Source organism: Neofelis nebulosa, chromosome 10 (assembly GCF_028018385.1).
Source record: "Neofelis nebulosa isolate mNeoNeb1 chromosome 10, mNeoNeb1.pri, whole genome shotgun sequence".
Taxonomy (NCBI): domain Eukaryota; kingdom Metazoa; phylum Chordata; class Mammalia; order Carnivora; family Felidae; genus Neofelis; species Neofelis nebulosa.
Genome location: NC_080791.1, coordinates 20,118,093 through 20,140,588, shown reverse-complemented (window position 1 = coordinate 20,140,588; position 22,496 = coordinate 20,118,093). Strand labels below are relative to the sequence as shown.

The following is a 22,496-nucleotide window of genomic DNA, read 5'->3' as shown; positions in this document are numbered from 1 at the left end:
TGCTCCCTCCTTTCTTGGAATGCCCAGTGTTTCTTACTGTCAGGATAATTTATTCAGGCACTTAACTACATAGCTTTCTCATATTGTTGCTGAAACAGTTCACATGTTGACTTTTCCTCTCCCACGGGACGGAGAGGTCCATTTAGGGTAAGGACTGCCACATAGCTCTTTCGATTCCCGTGGCACCCAGCTGGGCCAGCGTGGGCTATGGCATAGGTACGCAATGGGCTGCTGAGTTATGAACCATCCCAAGGCACTGTCCACTTGGGGCCCACAGATGTGGGATAGTAGACAAGAGGCTTCAGGTAAAGGGACAGTCATCTTCAGGGACACAAAGCCTCTTTCCAAGGAACATATGCCAAATATCTACTGGTTATAAGACTTTGGACCTGGGAAAACCGAGTGTTTATGACCTAATCTCAGCCCAGGCGATCCATTTCCTTTGCTGATGACTCATGTCTTGGAGTGAAGTCTTGTTACCTTCCAGCTTGAGCAATGTAGGTTTAAACACACGCATGCTTACACCCACACACATCTGTCCTGTGCACACCGGCCCTTAAGCAATAAATGGTGTCACAAGGTTCAGGAGAAAGGCCACAGTGGTAGGGGGATTAGAAATGGGGCTCTAAAACCTTTGCAAAAATACCTCCCTTAGAAAGAAATAAAAAGGAGGAATCCGGGTGAAGGGTACCCAAGAATTCTTTGTACTGTTCTCGCAACTTTTCTGTAAGCCTGAAATTATTCCAAATACTAAATAAAATTTTAAAGCAGAAATAACAAAAAGCCACCTTCTCTATTTTCCCTCTCACCTTTGTCAGCCTTTAAGAATAAACCTTGTTTCAACACATTCCCATGTGAATTATAGTTGTGAATATTTTGATTTCTCCTATTGAACCAGAAGTATAAAATGGAAGGTAAAACTACTCAGAGTCAGAGAGCTTTTAAATCTTCTATAATATAAAATAATAATATTTTAGATTATTAAATTAGAGGGGCGCCTGGGTGGCTCAGTCGGTTGAGCATCCGACTTCAGTTCAGGTCACGATCTCACAGTTTGTGAGTTCGGGCCCCGCGTCGGGCTCTGTGGTGACAGCCCAGAGCCTGGAGCCTGCTTTGGATTCTAGTCTCCCTCTCCCTCTGCCCCTCCCCCTCTCATGCTCTGTCTCTCTCTCAAAAATAAACATTAAAAAAAAAAAAAAGAATATTAAGTTAGAATATTAATAAAAGAGAGAGGTTTTAATATTTTGTGATATGAGGCATAATATTAATCTCTCTAGTTTCTGGTTTCCTCATCATTAAGATGGAGTTAAAAATGCCTCTTCCTGGCACCTGGGTGGCTCAGTCGGGTAAGCGTCCAACTCTTGCTTTCCCCTCAGGTCATGATCTCATTTGTGAGATCAAGCCCCCCGTGGGGCTCTGCACTGATGGCATGGAGCCTGCTTAGGATTCTCTCTCTCTCTCTCTCTCTCTCTCTCTCTCTCTCTCTCTCTGTCTCTCCACCCCTCCCCCACTCACGCTCTCTCTCTCTCTCTCAAAAGTAAATAAACATTTTTTTAAAAAACGCCTATCCCTTAGCATTGCTCTAAGAATTAAATGCAAAGACAAATGTTAAATAATTAACATAATTCCTGGTCTGTAGTCGGTGCCCTGACGTTAGTTCCAAATATTGAAAAAATGTCAATAACCAAGTTCTACTCACTTTGTGTCCTCACCCTAAAAAACACACCTGGTGCACAGTAGATGAATAGTTACTGAAGAAGCAGAGACAACATGGATAAACGTTGGCATTAGTTTATCGGGGAACTTACAGCTGATCCCAAAGCCGCCACGACAGCCCCTGCCTTGACCTTCCCTTCTGAGCGACGTGGTGATAGTCCCCTACCTCTCCAAGCCTCTGCTTTCCTCGTCTATGAAATGGGTTGGTTTTTCTTAGGACCAGGAAGACTAGAGGGTACTATACAGCTCCTGGGATCTAAGATTCCTAGAGAGAGGCCTGGAAAAATGGGGCAAATGTGCGATCAGGCAAGCCTAATAGGCCTGGAGGGGTTCATCTCTTCCAAAGCATCCCCAACTTCTCAGCGTGGGGCGGGGGGCGGGGCCCAACTCTCACTCATAGACACCGGTGAGGCTGGAGACGAGCAGGTCCTCATGCCTCAATGTGGCTGAAAGAGAAGTCACTGCTCCAGGAACATCCAGAGTCTGGGGACCAGAGAGTGCAGTTCCACGGTTTCCCAGAGCCCAGGAGGGGCGTGTACCACACATCATGCTCCAGGCAGTGGACACCCGAGCGCGGCCCCTACTGCCCTTTCCTCTAGTATCCTCTATGCTCCAGGGCCCTGTAGGGCAGACCTCTCCCTCCCTTAGGCCAGCTCCCACCTGTGCCACTGGCCGGCAGGCGGGTCCCTGGGGCCCAGGAGCCTGGCCCTGGCAGGAGGGAATTGCACGCCTTCTGCCTTTTCTTTCTGAAAGGGAGTGATGCCTATTTGGGCCAGAGCCACGTGTAGTGCTTCCTAATGGACCAGTTCCACTTAGGTCTGGACGGCCCCCTCCCCCGGGGGATCTGAGGATGGGCTGCTGTAAATACTGACAGCAGAAAGAGAGAGAGAGAGCGCGAATGCGAAAGGCCAAGGGAGGGCCAGGCGAAGGGTGGCTGGGGTTCCCAAGCAGGCAGGGAGCAGCCAGCGGAGGGCTGCCGGACCGTCGCAGTCCCTTCCACGCCTAACCGTCCTTAGGGTCAGCCTGCGCTTTCCTACGACGCAGCCAGACAGGGAGGGCCAAGCAGAGGAGAGAAGGAGCGAGGGAAGAAGGGAGAGGAGGGAGGAGGTGAGTGGGGAGCGGCCAGAAGAATGTAAATGGGAGAGAAATGAAGAGAGAGAGAGAGAGAGAGAGAGAGAGAGGAGAGAGAGAGAGAGAGACGGTGGCGGGAGGGAGGGCAGATGAGGGAGAGAGTTGGAAGCACAGAGGGTGAGTGGGGGCGAGAAAACGAGATGCCAGGGAGAAGTGGAGAGAGGCACAAAGTGAGAACGGAGCCGGAGACGCGCGGCCAGGCCTCAGCCGATCCCCCGCGCGGGTCGGTGCGGCCCGGCCCCCTGCCCTCCCGGCCCCGGCGGCGGGCCCTGCTGCGCGAGGGCGGGCGCGGGGCGGAGGGGGGGGGGGGGCGCGGGCGAGGGAGGGGCTGCCGGTGGGAGGCGACCATGTGGTTTCAGCTCACTCTCCCCCCCCCCCTTCTTTCTTCACTTCTTTTTTCTTTCCTAACAGGGAAAAGTGTTCGGCGGAGCGGTAGCGTCTTCCCGCCTGGCCCTGTCCTCCCCGACCCTGGTCCCCGCTCCCGTCCGGGCGCGAGCTGCCCCTCGGCGCCGGGGGGGTGGCGGGGGGCGCGGGGACCGGGCGCGGGGACGGCTCCCGCGCCGGCACATGGCTGCGGCCGCCCCGCGCGCACCCCGAGGCGCCGCGCCCGGCTCGCCCGAGGTCCGTCGGCTGCGCCCCGCCGGCCCGGAGCCCAGCAGCGGCTGAGCGGGGGAGCGCCCGCGCCCGGGGCGTCGGGATGAGCCTCCTCCTCCTCCTCCTCTGCCTAGGTGAGTGCTCGCGAGCGCGGGCCAGCTCCGCAAGGCCGTCCCCGCAGTCCCCGGGGAGCGCGGGCGCCCGGGTCCCCGCTCGCCGCGCGGGGTTGGGGGGCGGGGGCACACATCTGTCCGCGGAGACCCGCCCGGTCGGCCATCGCCAGCGGCTCGCACATCTGGGCCCGGGAGCGGGCTGGGGGCCGGGGGCGGGGGGCGGGGGGGGGCGCGTCTCCGGGGGGACTTTGGGCGTGAACCGTCTGATGCGGAGGGTTGGGGGGTGGGGAGGGCTGGTGGTCAGTTTCAGGAGTATCTGGGGACGCGGGAGGATCGCAGGAGGGAGGAAGGTTTATTCAGGAATTTTTGTGCCAGGTTCCTGAGGGTGGGGGGAGCTTTTTTGTTTCAAACGGGCGCCTCGAGGGCTCAGATTAGAAACAGATGTGTGGAAGGGTGAGAGGAAGGGAGTGGAGGAAGAGACAGGGGAGGGTGCGGGGACGAAAAGGAGGAGAGGGAAAGGGGCAGAGCGCAGGCGGGACCAGGAACGGGAAAGTGAGGACGGAGGGAGAGAAGAGGGACAAGGGGACCGGGCTGGGAGCTAGAGAGAAAAGAGGAGAAGGGGGGGATAGGAAGCAGAGGAGGAAGACTGAGGGAGATTGAGCGACAGAGAGTCGGGAAGACAGAGGAAAATGGAGTGGGAAGAGAAGAACAGAGAGGAACAGGTTCTGGGGCAAAGAAGAGCTTTGCCGGTGTCCATCTGGATGTCACCCAGGCGGGGCTCCTGAAACCTCACAGGCCCTAAGGCGCAGACGCACTTGGGCTGGAAGCAGTCAGGTTTGCAGGACAGGGCAGGACAGTTCCCATCAAGGATGTGTGTGGGCAAGAGCGGACAGGAAGACCAGGAGTGTCTGAGGCGCCAGGGGCAGGCAGGAGCTGAGCTGAAGAAAAGTCGTGGTGTGCACCAGGGAAGGTGGGGGCTCCCTGGGGACAGGACAGAAAAGTTAGCCAGGGTTCAGGAAACCGAACCCAGCTGGGTTTGGTAGAGCGCGCACGGCCTGGGACACCGGACCTCCCGACAGAACGAGTCCTGACTTTGAGCTGACTAGCTGGGTGATCTCGAGCAACTTTACTCACTACCCAGGGCTTCGGTTTCCTTGGCTCCGAAACAAGCCCATTAGATGGTTCCTAAACCCCCACGTAGCTCCGACAGCCTGAAACACCGGGAGGCCGACAGGGCCTGATGTCTAGAAATAGAAAAACCAAACCCAAACCGAAGTGAAGAGGCACAAAATAGCCACCCTGACTCAGATGGCTAGAGCTCTCTGTCTCTCTTTTGTTTTTAAAATTGTTTTTAATGTTTTTGTTTATTTTTGAGACAGAGACAGAGCATGAGCAGGGGAGGGGCAGAGAGAGAGGGAGACACAGAATCCAAAGAAGGCTCCGGGCTCTGAGCCGTCAGCACAGAGCCCGACGCGGGGCTCGAACTCACGGACTGAGATCATGACCTGATCCCAAGTCAGACACTGCATGGACTTGAACCACCCAGGCGCCCCTCTCTTTTGTTTTTAAACGTACAAACCCAGGAGGCCACGTGCAGGCCTTTGGAGGCCAGCCTCGGGCCAATAATCACCCAGGTTAGAGGAATAAAGAAGGTGGATTAGCCTAAACTATTGCTCAAGTGGGGCAGGTGGGGAACCACTGTGTTGTCCTTGATACTTGGCCGAGTCTTGCAGTGCTGCTTCGGTGCACAGCTGGTGTATCTGGATGGCACCTTGGTCCCCTTTACTGGCCCCTAGCCCGAAGCTATGAATCGCCAGATGTTCAGTAGACTCAAACTTCAGAGCTCCCTTATGAAAAGCAGCTGGAGTTCTTTAAGTACTTACCCCGCGTGCTTGATATGCACCACCTTGTTAACTCATTTATCCTTCACACCAATCTTATTGGCTGCCCACTGTCAGTATCCCCGTTTTAATGGAAATCAAGGTGTAAAGAGGGCAGAGAACTTGCTTGAGGCTGTAAGCTCGTAGTGGTGCACGGAGATGGGGCTTGAATGTAGGTTGTTTGCCTCAAGAGGTGGCTTGCTAAACCGCAGTGAGTACAGCCTTCTTTCGCGACAGAAGGACTTGAAGGTGTTGTTTGTAGTGAAATCCAGTTTAGCCCTCGTCATGAAGCCTGAGGTGTCAGAGCGAATCTGCCAGTGAGGGGTCTGGGGAAGGGACAGAAAACTAAGCTAAGCCTGTCTGAACACCTGCTCCATACCAGCACTGTTTGGGCACAGTTTACGGTGGAAAGTGAAAAGTGACTGTCCCACATGGTCCGTTGAAATCAACTGGCTGGCCTCGACGATCGTCATCCTCTTGGTTCATGAGAAAGAGGAACTGATAAGACAAGCATCAAAAAGATGTCACTGATTCACTGTCCCCTCTTTGCTGCACGCCTGTTACGTGTGGCCATTCCTCTGGCAAGAAAATGATCTGTTGGGTTGATACTTTCTTTCTCCTAGAAGCTGCTTCTCATGATTCCCTTGTTGGTTCTGTCTTTATAAAACTGGCACAAATGAAAGGCCAACGTAGAAGGGAAAAAGTAGACTATAGACTTAGCATTCTGCACAACTGGATGTTTGCCATTCACACTATCCGGCTTTTGTCACACCTCTGTTCTTGGTCAGACATACTCAGACTCCTGACATCCCAGATCAAGAAAGATGAGCCCGTCACAGAGTTGATGAGCTGACGGGTCTGGGCAAGGGACAAAGCAAGAGACCTGAGGTGATGCTGGTGATCCAGAGACCGGCCACTGAAGGGAAAAACACTGGAAGGGACCCCTCTATGCCAGACATTCCTGCACGGGTCAGAAGCCCCCAGGGAAGCACTCCTGTGGGCTGGATGAACCTCATTTGCTAAGTGGTTTTGAGCCATGGTATGCCTGGCACTCTAGCAAAGCCAGAAAGAAAACCCTCAGAGTTGCCTGAATCCTAAAATCGTCTACCGGTCCCTTAAAGGAACAGTTCCAGGGCTGCTTATGATCACTGCCGGCGTGATTTCTGGCCTCTTTTCTCTAGAGAATGCACAGCACTGAAGGGGAGTTGGGAGGGCTAAGAGTTCATAAGCTGAGCAAGGATGGACCGGTTGACTCTGGACCTGCCGGTGAGTGAAATCAAATGCCACACCCCTCTGATGTGAATGAACACGTAATGCTCTGAGCTTCATGGAGGAGAGAAAAGGGATATTTCATGGCCTCCCCCAGCCCCAGCCCCTCCTCTGACTGCCTCCCTCCCCTGATGCTCAGGTTCTCTTTATTCCACCTTAAATTCTCACTTGGACTCCTGTAATGGCTGCCATATTGGTCTCCTGCCTGAACTCTTCCTTCTCCACCCTACACACTGCTACCAGAGGGACCTCGTGAGGCAGCTGGTATAATGCAAAGAATTTGGATTTAGGAATCTGGCAAGCTCTCTGGGTTCCTGTTCTGACTCTCTTGTCCCTCAAACAGGGGTAAAGAGATCTTTAATTCAGAATTCCTAGAATTCTATGATTTTACTCCCTTCGTCCATAAACCTTTGGAAATCTCCATTGCTTATAACATTGAGTACCAACACCATTCTCATTCAAAGATTTTACACAATGTCATTCACAACCCCTCTCCTCCCACCCCAGGCAGCTCTACAGGGAATCTGGATTATTTCCTGTGCCCTACACAAGCCCCATGCTTCTTTCTGTTTCTATTCTTCTGGCCTATGAGAATCCCTCCACCAGAGATGCCCTCTTATTCTCCCCCTACCCCAGCAGATCAAAATCTTGTTCACCCCGCACATCTCACCCCCAATACCGCTTCCTCCATATGCCCTTCCAGGATTTCCCCCAACAGGATACACTTTCCTTCTTTTGGATCACAGTAGTCTGTGAGGCTGCTTGGCATGATAGTGATCCGGAGGCTTGTCTTTGCCCCGGTGAGAGCGTAAGCTCCACGCAGGCAGGTCCAGCGTCTCCTTTATCCATGTACCACTTTCAGTACCTTGCGTAGACTAAAAGCTGTGGACCGTTTGTTAAGAGAGTTGGATTTTTGGAACACTTAAGGTCAAGAGAGGTGAAAGATTGGAGGATCGTCACTCTGACTGTGGAAGGACACAATTGTGAGGAGCCCAGTTTTAACTCAGCTTTGCCTTTGTGCTTTCTTGTCCATTAATGCAAATGGGACTAGTACCACTTGAAAAAAATATATACACAGAATTGTGGAATTGCAGACCCCACTGAGAATCGGATGAAACCATTTCTTAGAAAAAGGCGTATACACATTGAATTTTGCCTGTAACCTCTGGGGATTCGTGGACGTCCTAATGCCCTTCCTCGGGACCGAGTAAATCCTTGATCTAAACCTACTCCTTTTCTTATGGTGAAGAAGGAACCAGAGTTCAGAAAGACTCAGCTGAAGTCAAACAGCTAGCTTCATAGAAAGCCCAAGACTGGGGGCGCCTGGGTGGCGCAGTCGGTTAAGCGTCCGACTTCAGCCAGGTCACGATCTCGCGGTCCGTGAGTTCGAGCCCCGCATCAGGCTCTGGGCTGACGGCTCGGAGCCTGGAGCCTGTTTCCGACTCTGTGTCTCCCTCTCTCTCTGCCCCTCCCCCGTTCATGCTCTGTCTCTCTCTGTCCCAAAAATAAATAAAAAACGTTGAGAAAAAAAAAAAAAAAAAAAGAAAGGCCAAGACTGGAATCCTGATTCCATAATCTGTTCTATCACACATTCTTGAAATAAAAAAGATCTCTCCTTCCTTTTCAGCTCATGTAGTTAAGCTCCAAGATCACAACTGCGCTTCAGATGCTTCAGTTAAATGTGCTACGTGCTGATTAATTGGCATTGGTTTTTGTGTTGAGAAATTGCCTGAAAAATAGGGCAGATGTCGTAACATTCCAATTTAGCCATCATAAGTGGAAATCCTGGAAACTTCTGCAGTGCCTTGTAGAATGTCTGGTGTGTTCAGAAAAAGAGAATTATACCCATAGTCCCAAAGAGGGTGTGTGTGTGTGTGTGTGTGTGTGTTTACAAGGAATAGATCGGAAAACCAGTAGCTCTGGCGCCTTCATAATTTTGCCAGGTTATTCTGGGTGAATTCTACCACTTTGAACCTCAGTTTCTTCTTCTGTGATGTGAGATCATTAGACTAAGGTTATCTCTAAGTTTCTGTACATCATTAACATTCTCTGTGTTGTTGGTTTTTTTTTAATTCTGAGAATTTGCTGGCTGGTCTAAATGCGGTTGGGGTTTGGGAACACATGGGTGTTGGCATGCGTTTCTGATTTTTTTCACGCACTGTCCACTCACGGCAGTTGGTTGCATATGATTATAAATCCAGAAGGGCGTTCTGCCTAATGCGAAGAGAGCAGTAGAGACTTCACCATGGAAGTGCACTGTGGCACTGTTAACGAGGGAGGGAAGATCATTCAAGGTCAGGATGGGTGGTTAGAATCCTATGCCCCAGAAGGTTAGTAACTGAAATACTCACCTAAATGACCTCACCCTAGGGGCGCCTGGGTGGCGCAGTCGGTTAAGCGTCCGACTTCAGCCAGGTCACGATCTCGCGGTCCGTGAGTTCGAGCCCCGCGTCGGGCTCTGGGCTGATGGCTCGGAGGCTGGAGCCTGTTTCTGATTCTGTGTCTCCCTCTCTCTCTGCCCCTCCCCCGTTCATGCTCTGTCTCTCTCTGTCCCAAAAATAAATAAAAAACGTTGAAAAAAAAAAAAATTAAAAAAAAAAAAAGAGCATTAAAAGAAACTACTACAAAAAAAAAAAAAATAATAATTGACCTCACCCTAAACAGAGTTACCTACAAAACAGCCCCCGGCGTGGACACCAGAGTAAACTTCTGCATAGACGGTCTATTGTGTGAAACTATTTGCAAGCATTAAGCATTAAAAATAAGGTGTAATTCACATATAATAAAGTGATCTATTAAGTGTGTGGCTTAACGGGTTCCTTGCGCGGTTTTGAACTTGTGGTTAGGTTTCGAGATATGAACTGTATATTATTAGGTTACTTGTAGTACCTGAGATAGGATTATAAGGGTAGGATTATCATGACAGTAGAATTCAGGTCTAACAATCGTACAAGGTTGAGCAATTTACAAAGTTTATTAACATACTTTACCTCATCCCTAAATCACTCTTTGAGGGCAAATGTCATTATCACTCCATTTTACAGATAAATAAACTGAGGCTTAGAGAATTCAAGTAAGTTTCTCAAGCTTACCCTGTTAGTAAATAGTTGAGCCAGAATAGCAACCCAGCACTTCAGATTCCAGAGACCATTTGCTTTTCATTTACCAGGAGGGACAGAAATATTCTAGAATCAAGAATATATTACCAAGAAGCAGAGGCTTCATTTACAGGATGCCAGAGGACAAACCCTATGGTGGAAAATACAGTTAGGACATTTATCACTTACCCCCTTCCCCTATTCCATTCAAATGGTTAATCTGGCTTGTGTGGGTTGGGTTAATATGACTATTGTTTATGATTTAGCATTCCTGTGTATGTCTCACATGGATTACTAGCTCTTCTGATTAAGCAGAAGACTCTTGTAGTTAGTTATCCAAGGTTATTCAAATTAATATCGAGGTACTTAGTATTCAAGAGACCTTGCCCTGCTTCGGGGTCAGATTCGTGAACTATCGTCTTTAGCACACGGCCCTGTGGCTATGGGTGGTGAAGGTGTATGATTGGGTATGACTCGCCCTATGTGTGGCTTTTCTAGTTAAATCCCTGTTTTCAGCAGTTTTGACTTCTTTGCCTCCCCTTCCAAAAAAGAATGCAGACTGTACCAAAAAACAAACAAACAAAAAATCTGGTTATCTGAACTTCCTAAGTATCTGGATTCCAGAAAAACAAAAGCTTATTTCCTTTGGCACCATATAGATCAAAATGGGAAGGAATGCTGAAATCAAACAACCTTTATTTTGTTAGTGACCGTCCGTTGGATCCCTGTGTGTCCCGCATCAGCCAGAGTCTGGGAGTGATAAGACTGAAAGCTGCTTTGTTTCAGTAGGAGGCAGGGGAGAAAGCGGTCTCCCTTGCGCCCACGGGGAAGCGGGGAAGAGAAAATGGGCAACGATCTTCAGAATGGCTCCCCAGCCAGTGGGGGGATTTTGGAGGTTTTTCTGAAGTGACACAGCGAGGGAGGTAGAAGGGAGGCGCCTCGTGGATTCAGGTCCCGTAGTAGGCTCTCAGACCCCGGGATATGAGAAAGCCACGGTTTCTACCGCCTAAGAACTCAGGCCAGTGGGGGCGAAATAGGCATAAACGAGGAATTACCGATATATGAAAGCGCTCTCGTCGAGGAAAGTACCAAGATTTCTAGGAGTCCCAAGGAGGAAAGGAACTTTATTATGAGCTGTCTTGTGGAAAGAGGGTATTTCTTCTCGTGTAGGTCTTCAGGGACTGGGCCAGCTGTCCTTCTATCCTTCACAGCACTAACACATCCTGAGGTTGGTGCTAAATAAACAGCTCGGGGGTGGGTAGGGGGGTGTGATGGATCCCCCCCATCATCATCAGAAAGGATACTTAAGTGGTGTGTGTCCTTGGCATTCGGCCAGGTGCTTCCTGGAGGGATTGAACCTCCCAATGTCATTGCCTATTGAAGATTATGGTCTCATCCTTCATCACAGCCTGCCAGCTCCCTAGCTGCCTCTATTGCCTCATCCTTCGGGGGATGTTAGAAAAAAAAAAAAAGGAAAGAAAAAGAGAAAGAAATACATCGATGAATTTGGATCTCGTGATTAAGAGCAGAGGTCTGTTCACCCACGGCTGTAATTGGTATTTGTCCACATGGAAAGCACATAGGATCAAGCCAAGAAGGACTTTTTGTTCCAAGAGAAATCCATTGTATTGAGCAGAGACTCGGCTCCCTTCATAGTCTTACTTTTCTGGTTGGAGGGCGGGGCAATCAGATCTCAGAGGGGGGGAAATTGCCTTGTGACTTCATTGTTTAAATTTAGGCTGGGCTTTGTCGGATCGTTCAGACTGGGAGCAGTAAGCCTCTAACCCAGCCTCTGTCACTTCTCATTACTTCCAGTGACAGTTCCAATTATTTCCAATCACTCTTCAAGGGAAGAGCGGGGGAAGCATGGAAGGGCCAGCAGTGCAGCGACTTCAGTAAGAGCCAGGGCCCCGGGCTCCTCAGACCCCAGCTTTGAAGCCCTGCTCGGCCACCTCCCCATCATGTGACCCTCACCTTCCTGCCCTTACTTTTCTCCCCGGCCACCGCACCTAGTGACGATGTCACAGGTTTGTAGACAGTTACCCGAGGTCGTGCATATAAAGAATCTCAGCGCCCTGCTTGGGACAAAGGAATCCAATGGCCGTGGTGATGACCGTGACTGTCCTTGCTGGGGGAGGGTCGGCCCATGGGGATTTGGCCGATGTGGGTATATTCTGCTTGAAGTCAGCTGACACCGGGCCGGCAGGGCCAGCCTGTGGAGCTCTGGCCACTGCTGCTCCTCCCCCATGCAGACAAGTCCCCAGATGTCCTCTGGGGAATGTCTCCCTGCTCCGGGACCCCAACAGGCGCACAGACCCCATCTGTGCCCCCCGCTAACTGCGTGCAGCCGCCCTGGGAGAGTAATGTTTGCGTCACGTAACCCTGGGCAAGAGGTGCCCTTCCTTACCCCACCTGGCACCCTGTGTGCAGGCTGCTGAGACAGTAGCTCAGCGCGAAGCCCCTCTTTCCCCAGGCTCTGTCCTCGCCGCTACGTGCTCCCGAATGCCTGTGCCAACGTGGGCTGCCCCCGCCGGGCAGACACTGGGTGGGTGCCTCATTTCTGCATTCGCCGTGAGGTAATGTTTTATTGAGCATCAACTATGTACTAAGCATTGTGCTAGGGACTTCCATACGAGTGGTTTCTTGGATCCTCCTAACAAGCTGTGAGGCAGATATTATTATCCCCATTTTATTATTCTTATTTTTTCGTGTTTAGTTTTTAGTTTGAGAGTGAGAGTATGTGAGCAAGGGAGGGGCAGAAAGAGAGAGAGAAAGAGAAAAAGAGAGAATCCCAAGGAGGCTCCACACCGCCAGTACAGAGCCCAACACAGGGCTCGGACTCATGAGCCATGAGATCATGACCTGAGCTGAAATCAAGAGACAGACTCTTAACCGACTGAGCCACCCAGGTGCCCCCAGTATCCCACTTTATAGGTCAGCAAAGTGAGACAAGGGGTCAGGTGTTCTGTCGTAAGGACTGGAGCTGGGTTTGCCTCCTGCTTCAGCAATGATCCAGGGGAGACGGGAATAAAGAGACAGGTGGGTAACCTCCGTGTTGTGACTCCCGGACGGGAGGCCGCTCAGGGACCAAGGTGTGCCTGGCCTTTGAGGATGTGGCCTCCGAAGGAAGTGTCAGCCCTTCGTTCACCCACTTTCCAGGCTGTCTTTTGTCCTGACCAGAATTAGACTGCAGCATGCCCAGCACCCACATTCAAGATGTGTTGAGTTATATTTCCTTTTTAAATTTGGGAGGACAGGAAAACCTCAAGGTGAGAAGGAAAATGTCTGTTTTTTCCACTGACCTGAACAACGGAGAGTGTGACAGCCCTCTCCACTGAACGGGGCTGAGCAGAGCGTCCCAGATTTCTGCAGACCTAGAATTCCCACTCTGAATGCATCCTTGGGCCAGGCAGGTAGGGTCTGGGTGTCCAGCCGAGGCCTGCTCTCCATCTGCTTCCCTCTGGTGGAGTTTCATCCCCCCAGGCTGCTTCGGCCAACGGCCAAGCACAACAGGCTCCCGCCTTACCCTCTCTCCCCTCAAAGGAGAAGAGGCAGAAACGGGGCCACCTCTCCACAGCCACCCTCTCCGCTCCACTGCCTCTCCCTCCCTGTTCCCGGAGTCCTGCCGCTTCCCCGGTCCTGAGGAATCCAGTCCCTCACACGCCTGCCACGTTAACCTGACCTTCTCCTCGCTCTTTCGGTCTCTCATTGGGCCCAGTATGCCCTGCTGTCAGATCTGGCACCAAATGAGAGAGAGACACAGACACCACGTACACAGAAACACACAGAGAGAGATGAGATACACGGGGAGAGACAGAAACAGACACATGCACAGAGAGAGAGAGAGAGAGAGAGAGAGAGAAAACAGAGTGGGGAGCCTGGGTGGCTTAGTCGGTTAAACCTCCAGCTCGATTTTGGCTCAGGTCATGATCTCACTGTTCGTGGGCTCGAGCCCCGCGTAGGGCTCTGTGCTGACAGTTTAGAGCCTGGCGCCTGCTTCGGATTCTGTGTCTCCCTCTCCCTCTGCCCCTCCCCCACTGGTACTCTGTCTCTCTTAAAATAAACATTTAAAAATAAATAATAAATAACAAACTTATGAATGAAAAAGTTGATGAATATAAAGTGTAAGCTTACAAAAATAAAAAGCTGATCTCTTCCTAGAGCATCTTTTTTTTTTTTTTTTTAAGTTTATTTATTTTGAGAGAGAGGGGTCCGGGAGAGGGTGAGCAGGGGAGGGGCAGAGAGAGAGGGAGAGAGAATCCCAGGCTGGCTCGATGCTGTCAGCAGCAGAGCCCGATGCGGGGCTGGAACTCACGAACTGCGAAATCATGCCCCGAGCCAAAAATCAGGAGTCAGATGCTTCATCGACTGAGCCATCCAGGTGTCCCTTCCTAGAGTATCTTTAATGAGGATTCTTCATCATCAGAAAGACCCCGAGGAGGAAATGGTGATCTTAGGCACAAAACAGAAGATGGTGGAAAGATTTCCAGATAAAGCAGCCCGTCCAGCGTGCCTGGAAACCCTACCCCCCAGCAGGCCAACCACCGTTGGTCGCTCCTGGAACAGGACTACACCCTCTCTTTGTAAGGGGATGGTCAGGGCTGTGCAGTGAGCAGGTGCATAGGTGGGAAGTGGCCAGACACCCTGAAAACCCTCTGCTTTCCGCCCGGTGGTGGGGAGCCTATAGTTGTCAGCCCTTTTACACGTTGGGGACTTATTTTCCATGTTCCATGTACTGTAATAATTTGGGAAACCTGAGGCTTTCCCTTCCGGCGTAATCTGAACTTTTAGCCTCATTAGTGGAGAAGGCCAGCCCAGCCATGCTGACCGACTCATTCCCTGGCCCTCTGGAGGTGAATGGCTCGTCCTTGGGCACACGGAGTTAAAATTCCTCTTTCTCTTCCTTTCTCCTCTGCCTTGGCGGATTTACCCAGCACCTCACTAACCAGCCCAGTGTCACCGAGACAGGGCGAGCAGAAGAAACGCTCATTGGCTGACGAACACCGAAAACAGGGGTGGGATTTTAGCGATATTTTTACATTTTATTTTATTTTATTTCCAGGCTCAGTGCTTTTCTGCATACATTAGCTCTTCATGACAGCATGGTGAGGCAGGTAGTGGCAGCTTCCATTTTATAGAAGAGGGATCAGAGAGGTTAAGGGATGTCCCCCAGTTAGTAGCAGAGCCAGAACGAGAAGCCAGTTCTCCTGGCCCCCGAATCATTGCTTGTGCCACTTCTCCACACGAGCTGGAGCCCCCTTAGGAGTGGCAGCAGCATCATCCCACGGGCCTGAGCTGGCCTCTTCCCTGCCCCCACCCTGTCGTCTGTTGTCCCGGAAGCTCGCTGAGTGTGCGCTGAATGAAAGATCCTTGCCCGGTATGGCTGCTCTCCTCTCTGGGGAGGTTTGAGATTTCGTATGTGCGGTGACGGACCACGCTGATTTGCCCAGGATCGCGGGGTTTCTCAGGATGTGGACACACAGGATTTTCAGCGCTGAAACCACAACCGTCCCGGGAAAACCGTTCTGCTGGTCAACCATCCGGCTACTCAAAGTGTGGTCCTCACATCAGCAGCAGCGGTATCACAGGGAGCTGGTTAGACAGGCAGAATCTCAGGCCCCACTGAACCAGACGCTGCAAGGTCTGTGCGGGATCCCCACTGAACATAAGAAACATCTGAGAAATGGGGCGCCTGGGTGGCTCCGTCGGTTGAGCTTCCGACTTCGGCTCAGGTCATGATCTCGCGGCTCGTGAGTTCGAGCCCCGCGTCGGGCTCTGTGCTGACAGCTCGGAGCCTGGAGCCTGCTTCGGATTCTGTGTCTTCCTCTCTCTCTGCCCCTCCCCTGCTCATGCTCTGTCTCTCTCTGTCTCAAAAATAAATAAACGTTTAAAAAAAATTAAAATAAAATAAAATAAAATAATAAATAAATAAATAAATAAACGTTAAAAAAAAGAGAAAGAAAGAAGGAAAGAAGGAAAGAAGGAAAGAAAAGAAACATCTGAGAAGCCACATAGAGCAGGATCTAAGACACCTTTGACAGGAGTTGGGGAAATGGCAGATTCGGACCTGAATTGTCTGACCTGGGAAAAGCTTGGCCGTGACCTCAGCTGATGTGCGTTAGACACACAAGGCTTATAGGCTGAGGAAGAAGGAAGTCAGGGGTCCCATGTGTGACCCAACTGGGGTGCGTGCAAATTGGGAGAGTGTCTTGATGCTGTCTCGGCATGACATGATCCAGGGTTCAGCTTCTCCGTCTGTGAAACGATGATGTTCTTATTAAGGCTCTGAAGTTCCTTGGACTCACCCTCCCTTCGACTCGGGACAGGCTGGCACTGTCCGTAGTGAGCAGCCAATTACCCAGACTTCATGCAATGGTGGCAGCGGGCTAAGCTACCCCCCCCCAACCCCCCGGGGCCGGGGACTCAAACACCTGAAATGAAAGCACAGGGAGGCACTTAACATACAACAGAGCTACGCGTGGCAAAGAGCAGACCCACCCTCGGTGGTTAGTTATTGAAGGAATAATGAGGCTGTAAAAGCGGTATTCCGAACGCATGCGTTTTTTTTCCCCCCGTTTGGTGCCTGGCTCCTTGTCACAAGAGCTGAACCCAGCTTTGCAAACAAGAAGTGATTGAACCTGTACTCCGGGAGAGGATGCGGTTGCCAGCTCCTGCTAGGTCCCAACAGCTTCTCTAGACCTTGGCTCTTCTCAAAGCAAACCGGGGTCAAAGCCTTGGTTCCAGGCCTTTCCGTGACGGTGCTGGCCTGTTATCTTCTGCTCGTCTCCGGGCCCTGCAGCCTGACCGTCAAGACGTTAAAATCGCAGGCACCGTGTTTCCGATTCTGTGTCTCCCTCTCTCTCTGACCCTCCCCCGTTCATGCTCTGTCTCTCTCTGTCCCAAAAAAATAAATAAAAAACGTTGAAAAAAAAAAAAAATTAAAAAAAAAAAAATCACAGGCACCGGGCAAGGTAGGAAAAGACATTCGTATTTCTGGGCTGGCAGCGCGGCCTCGGACTAAAAGAAGCGTAACCCACATTTGTCAACTTTCCCTCTCTTCCAAGTCACACGGCCAGTAGGGACTCCGAAATAAGGGCCGCCCCAGGGACGGGGTGACAGGCAGGCGGGGAGATGAATGTGTTCATCCGTTCAGTGAGAGCGGTTTTGGGCAAAGCTGATTTCTGCCGTGATGCTCGTCCCACCCTGACACCAAGAAATCAAACCGTCACCTCTGTCGTAATAAAGGGAGATGCCTGTGACCCAGGTCGGTCGGTTTTGTAACAGTTTCTTCTCGGCTGGTCGTTTTCCCTGGGATCTCGAAGGGCTTGGGTGTGGGTGGATTTTAAAAGAAGATAACCGATTTCCATCGTGAAGCAACCCTCTGTGCTTGGTTCCGAGGGTAGAGAAGGACCCGTTCGTGACCCAAGACCCCACGCATCAAAGTCTGGTGGGGGGACCAGACCGGCCGAGGAGAAGGAAATGGTGAAAGATGTTGGACAGACTGTCATAAAATGCCCAAGTGTTTGGTACGGACAGGAAGTGGCTAGGAGTTTTGGGAAAGGGTAGTCATCGAGGTGGGAGGGCTTCCTTCAGCCAACGGTGGAGCAAGAATGTGAGGTGAATACAGAATGACTTGAAGGCATTTCATCTGGGGCCAGGGAGGGGCAGGCAGCCAGAGAGGCAGAGCCCGGAGCGGAGGAAGAGAGGGGGAAAGGGCAGGAGATGCGGGCCAGAGACCATGTGAAATAGTTGTTCCATCTGACTCTAGAAATAACACTCATTCAGTTTACAGGCCCCTTTGGGGGCCTTCCTCAGGTGGTGTTGAGAAGTGACCTTGAGCACCTCACTCTTTGGGCCTGGGTTTTCACCGTGCAAGAGGGGAGATTTTAACGGAGAATTTCTAGATCCTTCTGGCTGTGCAGATGGAGGGCTCTGCGGTATTCCTTTGTGGGAGGCCAGAGCCCCAAGCCACTCCTGGGGTTCTCACTTGCCCCTTAGCTCCGCACCCCCAGGCTCCCTGCTGCTGCTCGGGCTGGGCCCCCACTGCTTTCCCTTGCACTGGGATGGACCCCACACAGTCTGATCCTGCCCAGGCTTCTGTCCCCAAGAGGCCAAAGTCCCTCCAGGCTCAAGGTCTTTGCATTGTTTCCCCCCCCCCCCCCCCCGCAGGAATGCCCTTTCCCCCTGATTTTTGCAAAGCTGGCTCCTTGCCTTCCAGGTTTCAGTGCAACTATTGCCTCAGTGAGACATTTTCCTGAGCTCCACCCACCCTCCCTGGTCTAACCAGAGTTCTACCTGCTCACTCTCACCTTACCCTGTTCTATTTTCTCCCTAATATTTATCGCAGTCGGAAACACTCGTTTTCCCTCCATTCATGCACTTTTCTATTGTTCCTTGCTATGAGAGTCTGGACTTTGCCTGCATCATTGACTTCTGTGTCCTCAGTGCTAAGAACAGTGCCTGACAGAGAGCTAGAGGCTCGGTAAAGGTGTGACGAATAAACACGTGTGCTCTTTCCTGTGTGATATGCATAGCGACAGAGAAAGTTTATAGATGACAAAAGTCATTTATGGACCCAATTATATCCAGAGATCATCATCCCCGTGATTTCATTCCATCTCCACGGCCACTCTACTGAGTAGCTACCACCAGGATCCCATTTTATGGAGGCGAACGTGGGACACTACAGAGGTTGAGCCCTTGCTGAAGACTGAAAAGCTGGTAAGGCATGACGTTAGGATTTGGACCCAGGCAGTTTGACCACAGAGCTGATGCCATAAATTCAAGTACTACTCTAAGTCCTCTAAAGCCAGTGTTTCTCAGAGTTGAGGGTGCTTTTGAATTACCTGGGGATCTTGTTAAAATGCAACTCTGATTTGGTAGATCTGGGGCGGGGGATGGGGCTCAGATTCTGCTTCCACGTTCCCAGCCAGTGCTGCTGGTCTGTGGAAAATAACGCTCAGGAAGGAAAGGAGAGATGGAAGGAGAGAAACTGAGGCTTACAAGGTCAGGTGGCTTTCTTTAGATCATATGGATAGTTAGTAGCAGAGCGGGGACTCCAGCCCAGTGTCCCTATCTATCTCCAGGCCCTTCCAATGGCTCACAACCTCAGGGATTTGGAAGCATGCACGCATCTTTAAAGACTGTTTGATGGGGCGCCTGGGTGGCTCGGTCGGTTGAGCGGCCGACTGCGGCTCAGGTCACGATCTCACGGTCCGTGAGTTGGAGCCCCGCGTCGGGCTCTGTGCTGACCGCTCAGAGCCTGGAGCCTGTTTCCGATTCTGTGTCTCCCTCTCTCTCTGATCCTCCCCTGTTCATGCTCTGTCTCAAAAATAAATAAACGTTAAAAGAATTTTTTTTTAATAAATAAAAAAAAAAATAAAGACTGTTTGCAGGAATATAGCCACCTGAATTAGAGATTGCAAAGATGATCCTGTGTCCTCTGTTGGAGCAAACAACAGGAAGTCAGTACTTACAAATGCTTCCACTCTGAGACGGCTCTTACTACCGGGAAGGACATTCTACTCTCAGCTGGAGTCACCCTTCCTGGGAACTGCCCCCAACTGAGGCTACAAAGATTAGTTGCCACAGTTGCCTTGCAAGTAAAGGACCCTCCATTAAAAAAAAAAAAAAAAAAGCTTATTTATTTATTTTGAGAGGGGTGGGGAGGGGCAGAGAGAGAGGGAGAGAGAGGATCCCAAGCAGGCTCTGCACTGTCAGCACAGAGCCTGACGCGAAGCTCGGACTCACGAACCGTGAGGTCATGACCCAAGCCAAAAGCAACAGCCGGACGCTTACCCTACTGAGCCACCCGGGGTCCCAAGGATCCTCCACTTTATGATGGGTGCTGTGCTAGATATTTTCATATGTGTGTCACCTCAGGCCAATAACCACGCCTTGAAGTATGTAGTCTCAATCCCCATTTTACAAATACAGAAACTGAGGCTCGGAGGGAGGAGGTTAAGCAACTCGTCCCAAGATACACAGCCAATAGGCTGCACGGACAATGTCCTTTCTACCACAGTATCCCCACATATCTTCTTTCTGCCCCCAAAGCCCTGTGAATAAATGAGGGAAGTTGCTTTCATGTATGTCTCCCATCCTGCTCTTCTCTTTTGGAACCAAACCCTCCAGTTTCCTTGAACGGTTTCCCCTAGTTTTCATAATAGTCGGGCTCACCATCATTGACTGAAGCCATGAGATGTGCCAGGCACACAATATGTAGACTGAATTAATCTCCGTAGGAGCCCTAAGAGGTCTCCATGTTATAGATGGACGGAATGCTGAAACCCAGAGAAGTAACTTGTTCAGTGGCACTCAATCAGTAAGTGACGGCAAGCCAGGATTTGAGCGTGGGTCTCCTGGACTGTGAACATGAGGGAGAACGCTGGATGGAATGAGGACAGTGGGGATCCGAGTGGGAAGTGACGCAAATCTGGCTGCCCTCCCATTGTAACTTTCTGTATTGTGTTGGCATGCATGGCCTCCCCTACGGACAGACTTCGCACAAAACAGGGGAGCCTGATCTATGCAGGGGGATGGGGTCTTGAGTTATTGAAGCCATTGGTCTGGGGAGGTTATTTGACATCAATTCTAAGTACTTAAAAAAAAAAAAAACAGCATCAATGATGGCAATATAACCGAAATACAACACACCATGCATATTTAAAATGTATGGTTTGTTATGTTTTGGCGTGGATGTATGTCCATGAAACTATTACCATAACCAAGATATTTATTTATTTATTTATTTATTTATTTATTTATTTATTTATTTTTGTGTATATGACCATTAAACTGCCACCATAATCAATATATATATGTATATATGTATATGACCATTAAACTGCCAGCATAATATATATATACATATATATGTGTGTGTATATATATATATACACACACACATATTATTTTGAAAGACAATCCCAAGCAAGCTCCACTCTGTCAGCACAGAGCCCGATGCGGGCTAAATGCCAGGAACCGTGAGATCACGACCTGGGCCGAAATCAAGAGTCAGATGCTCAACCGACTAAGCCACCCAAGTGCCCCCATAATCAAGATATTTTAAATATGTGTCACAAATCCACAAGGATAACAGCCCTACTAATGAATTTTTGAGATTCTGATCTTCACTGTGAGGGTGGGCAGGAGAAGGACCCAGGGAAGATGAAAACCCGTCTCCAGTCCCTAGAAAGCCTGGGGGAAGGTGTTGACCCAGATGATCCCGATGGTGGGGTAGGACCCTTTAGCCTCTTAGATTTCCATGCTACCTTGTAGTTTTCTGATTTATTTTAATCTAGACTCGCATGTGCAGCCCAGTTTGGCTTCTCCAGATTCCCATGTACTTTCCACTTGGGTTCAAGAATAAGTTAACCATCAAGTTCTTGGGGTTGAAGAATTTAGTAAAATGGAATCCAGCGGGGCTGGTCTTCCCGATAAAGCCTCAAATTTCAGGGTTCTCAATTCAGCAAGAATGAGATGACCCACCGGAATCTCCAAGAGGACACCCAGAAGACAGGAGCCGCAGGGTCAGTGTCCACCTCCCATCTTCCCAGCCTATGTCCTTGTCTCCTGAACCCCCACCCCCAATACATACTGCATCAAAGGGAGCAAAATACCCTAAGTAGTGAGGATTCCCAGTGAAGGGCTCTGAACGCAAAGGGCTTACTCTAGGATGACTGAAATGGCCTGAATACTGTCTGTATCCTAAGAGCGTTCTCATTCTCCCCGGTCGAGGTCATCTGTGTCTGCTCTAAACTGCCATCAACTTTCCATTATGTCAGCAAGCACCTTCTACCTTCTGAAACGTAATTGTTCACACGCACATGTTCTTTCACTGTAAGCTCTCTGAAGGCATGATCCTGGTTTGATCGTTTTCGCATCCCCTGTGGTGTCTGACCCCTGGTACACAACCATACTTGTTGAACAAATGAATGAATGATGCACCTGTCCTAAACCTCCAGGAACAGCGGTATTGCTCTGCAGTGGGCTTGTCTAGGACTCAGGGCTGAACGAACGTTACCTTGGCGCCTCTCACACCAGATGTCACACATGAAGTATTACACCCAAAATGAGGATTCTCACTCGTGTGATATAAATAGAGCCAAGGAGATACGTGCTCTGTCTTCTTCACATACACTGTTAATTCTAAGCAAAGGTGAGGCTTGGCCTGACAGGCTTGGCTCACAGAAGGAAATTGACTGCTGTCACTGGTGAGGCTATCTCTTGAGGGAGACACAGCTCCTGCCTCCAGTGGTTCCAGCAGGTGCTAGTGACCCAGGAGAAGAGGTAGTAGAAGGGTAGAGAACGGTTCTCAGCAAGGGGGTGTGGGGCTCAGCAACTGGGGTCCCATTTGCTCAATCTCAACCTTGGAAGGAAGTCTATAGAGCAGTAGAGCTCATGGATCACCGCTCTAATTCCTTGTCCAGAGACATCCATTCCCTGTGGGCCAACGTGGAATGGCCCAAGCGGTTAAGTTTCCGTTAGGTCACTCGAAAAGGAATTCATTTATGGGTGAGACTGAATTTGATCTGAAGTATAGGCATGCCTAAATCAGTATTTCTCGGACTTTTAGGTTTCAGGGACCAAATAAATGTGGGGCCCACTTTTCAAATATTGCTGACTACAGATATTAAACAAAAATACAAACCACCGGCATGCTGTTAAAATTATTCCTAAAAGGAAATGGCATT

General features: G+C 50.4%; 1 protein-coding gene across 1 annotated transcript in view; it reads left to right on the top strand.

The window, feature by feature from the left end:
• The first annotated feature begins 2,598 nt into the window (after positions 1–2,598).
• The window catches only part of CLMP (CXADR like membrane protein), a 97,334-nt gene continuing 77,436 nt past the window's right edge, over positions 2,599–22,496 (top strand). Inside the window, 2 exon segments of the mRNA XM_058687098.1 lie at positions 2,599–2,823; positions 3,259–3,575. Of these exon segments, the coding sequence (XP_058543081.1) occupies positions 3,545–3,575 (31 nt within the window). The 5' untranslated portion in view covers positions 2,599–2,823; positions 3,259–3,544.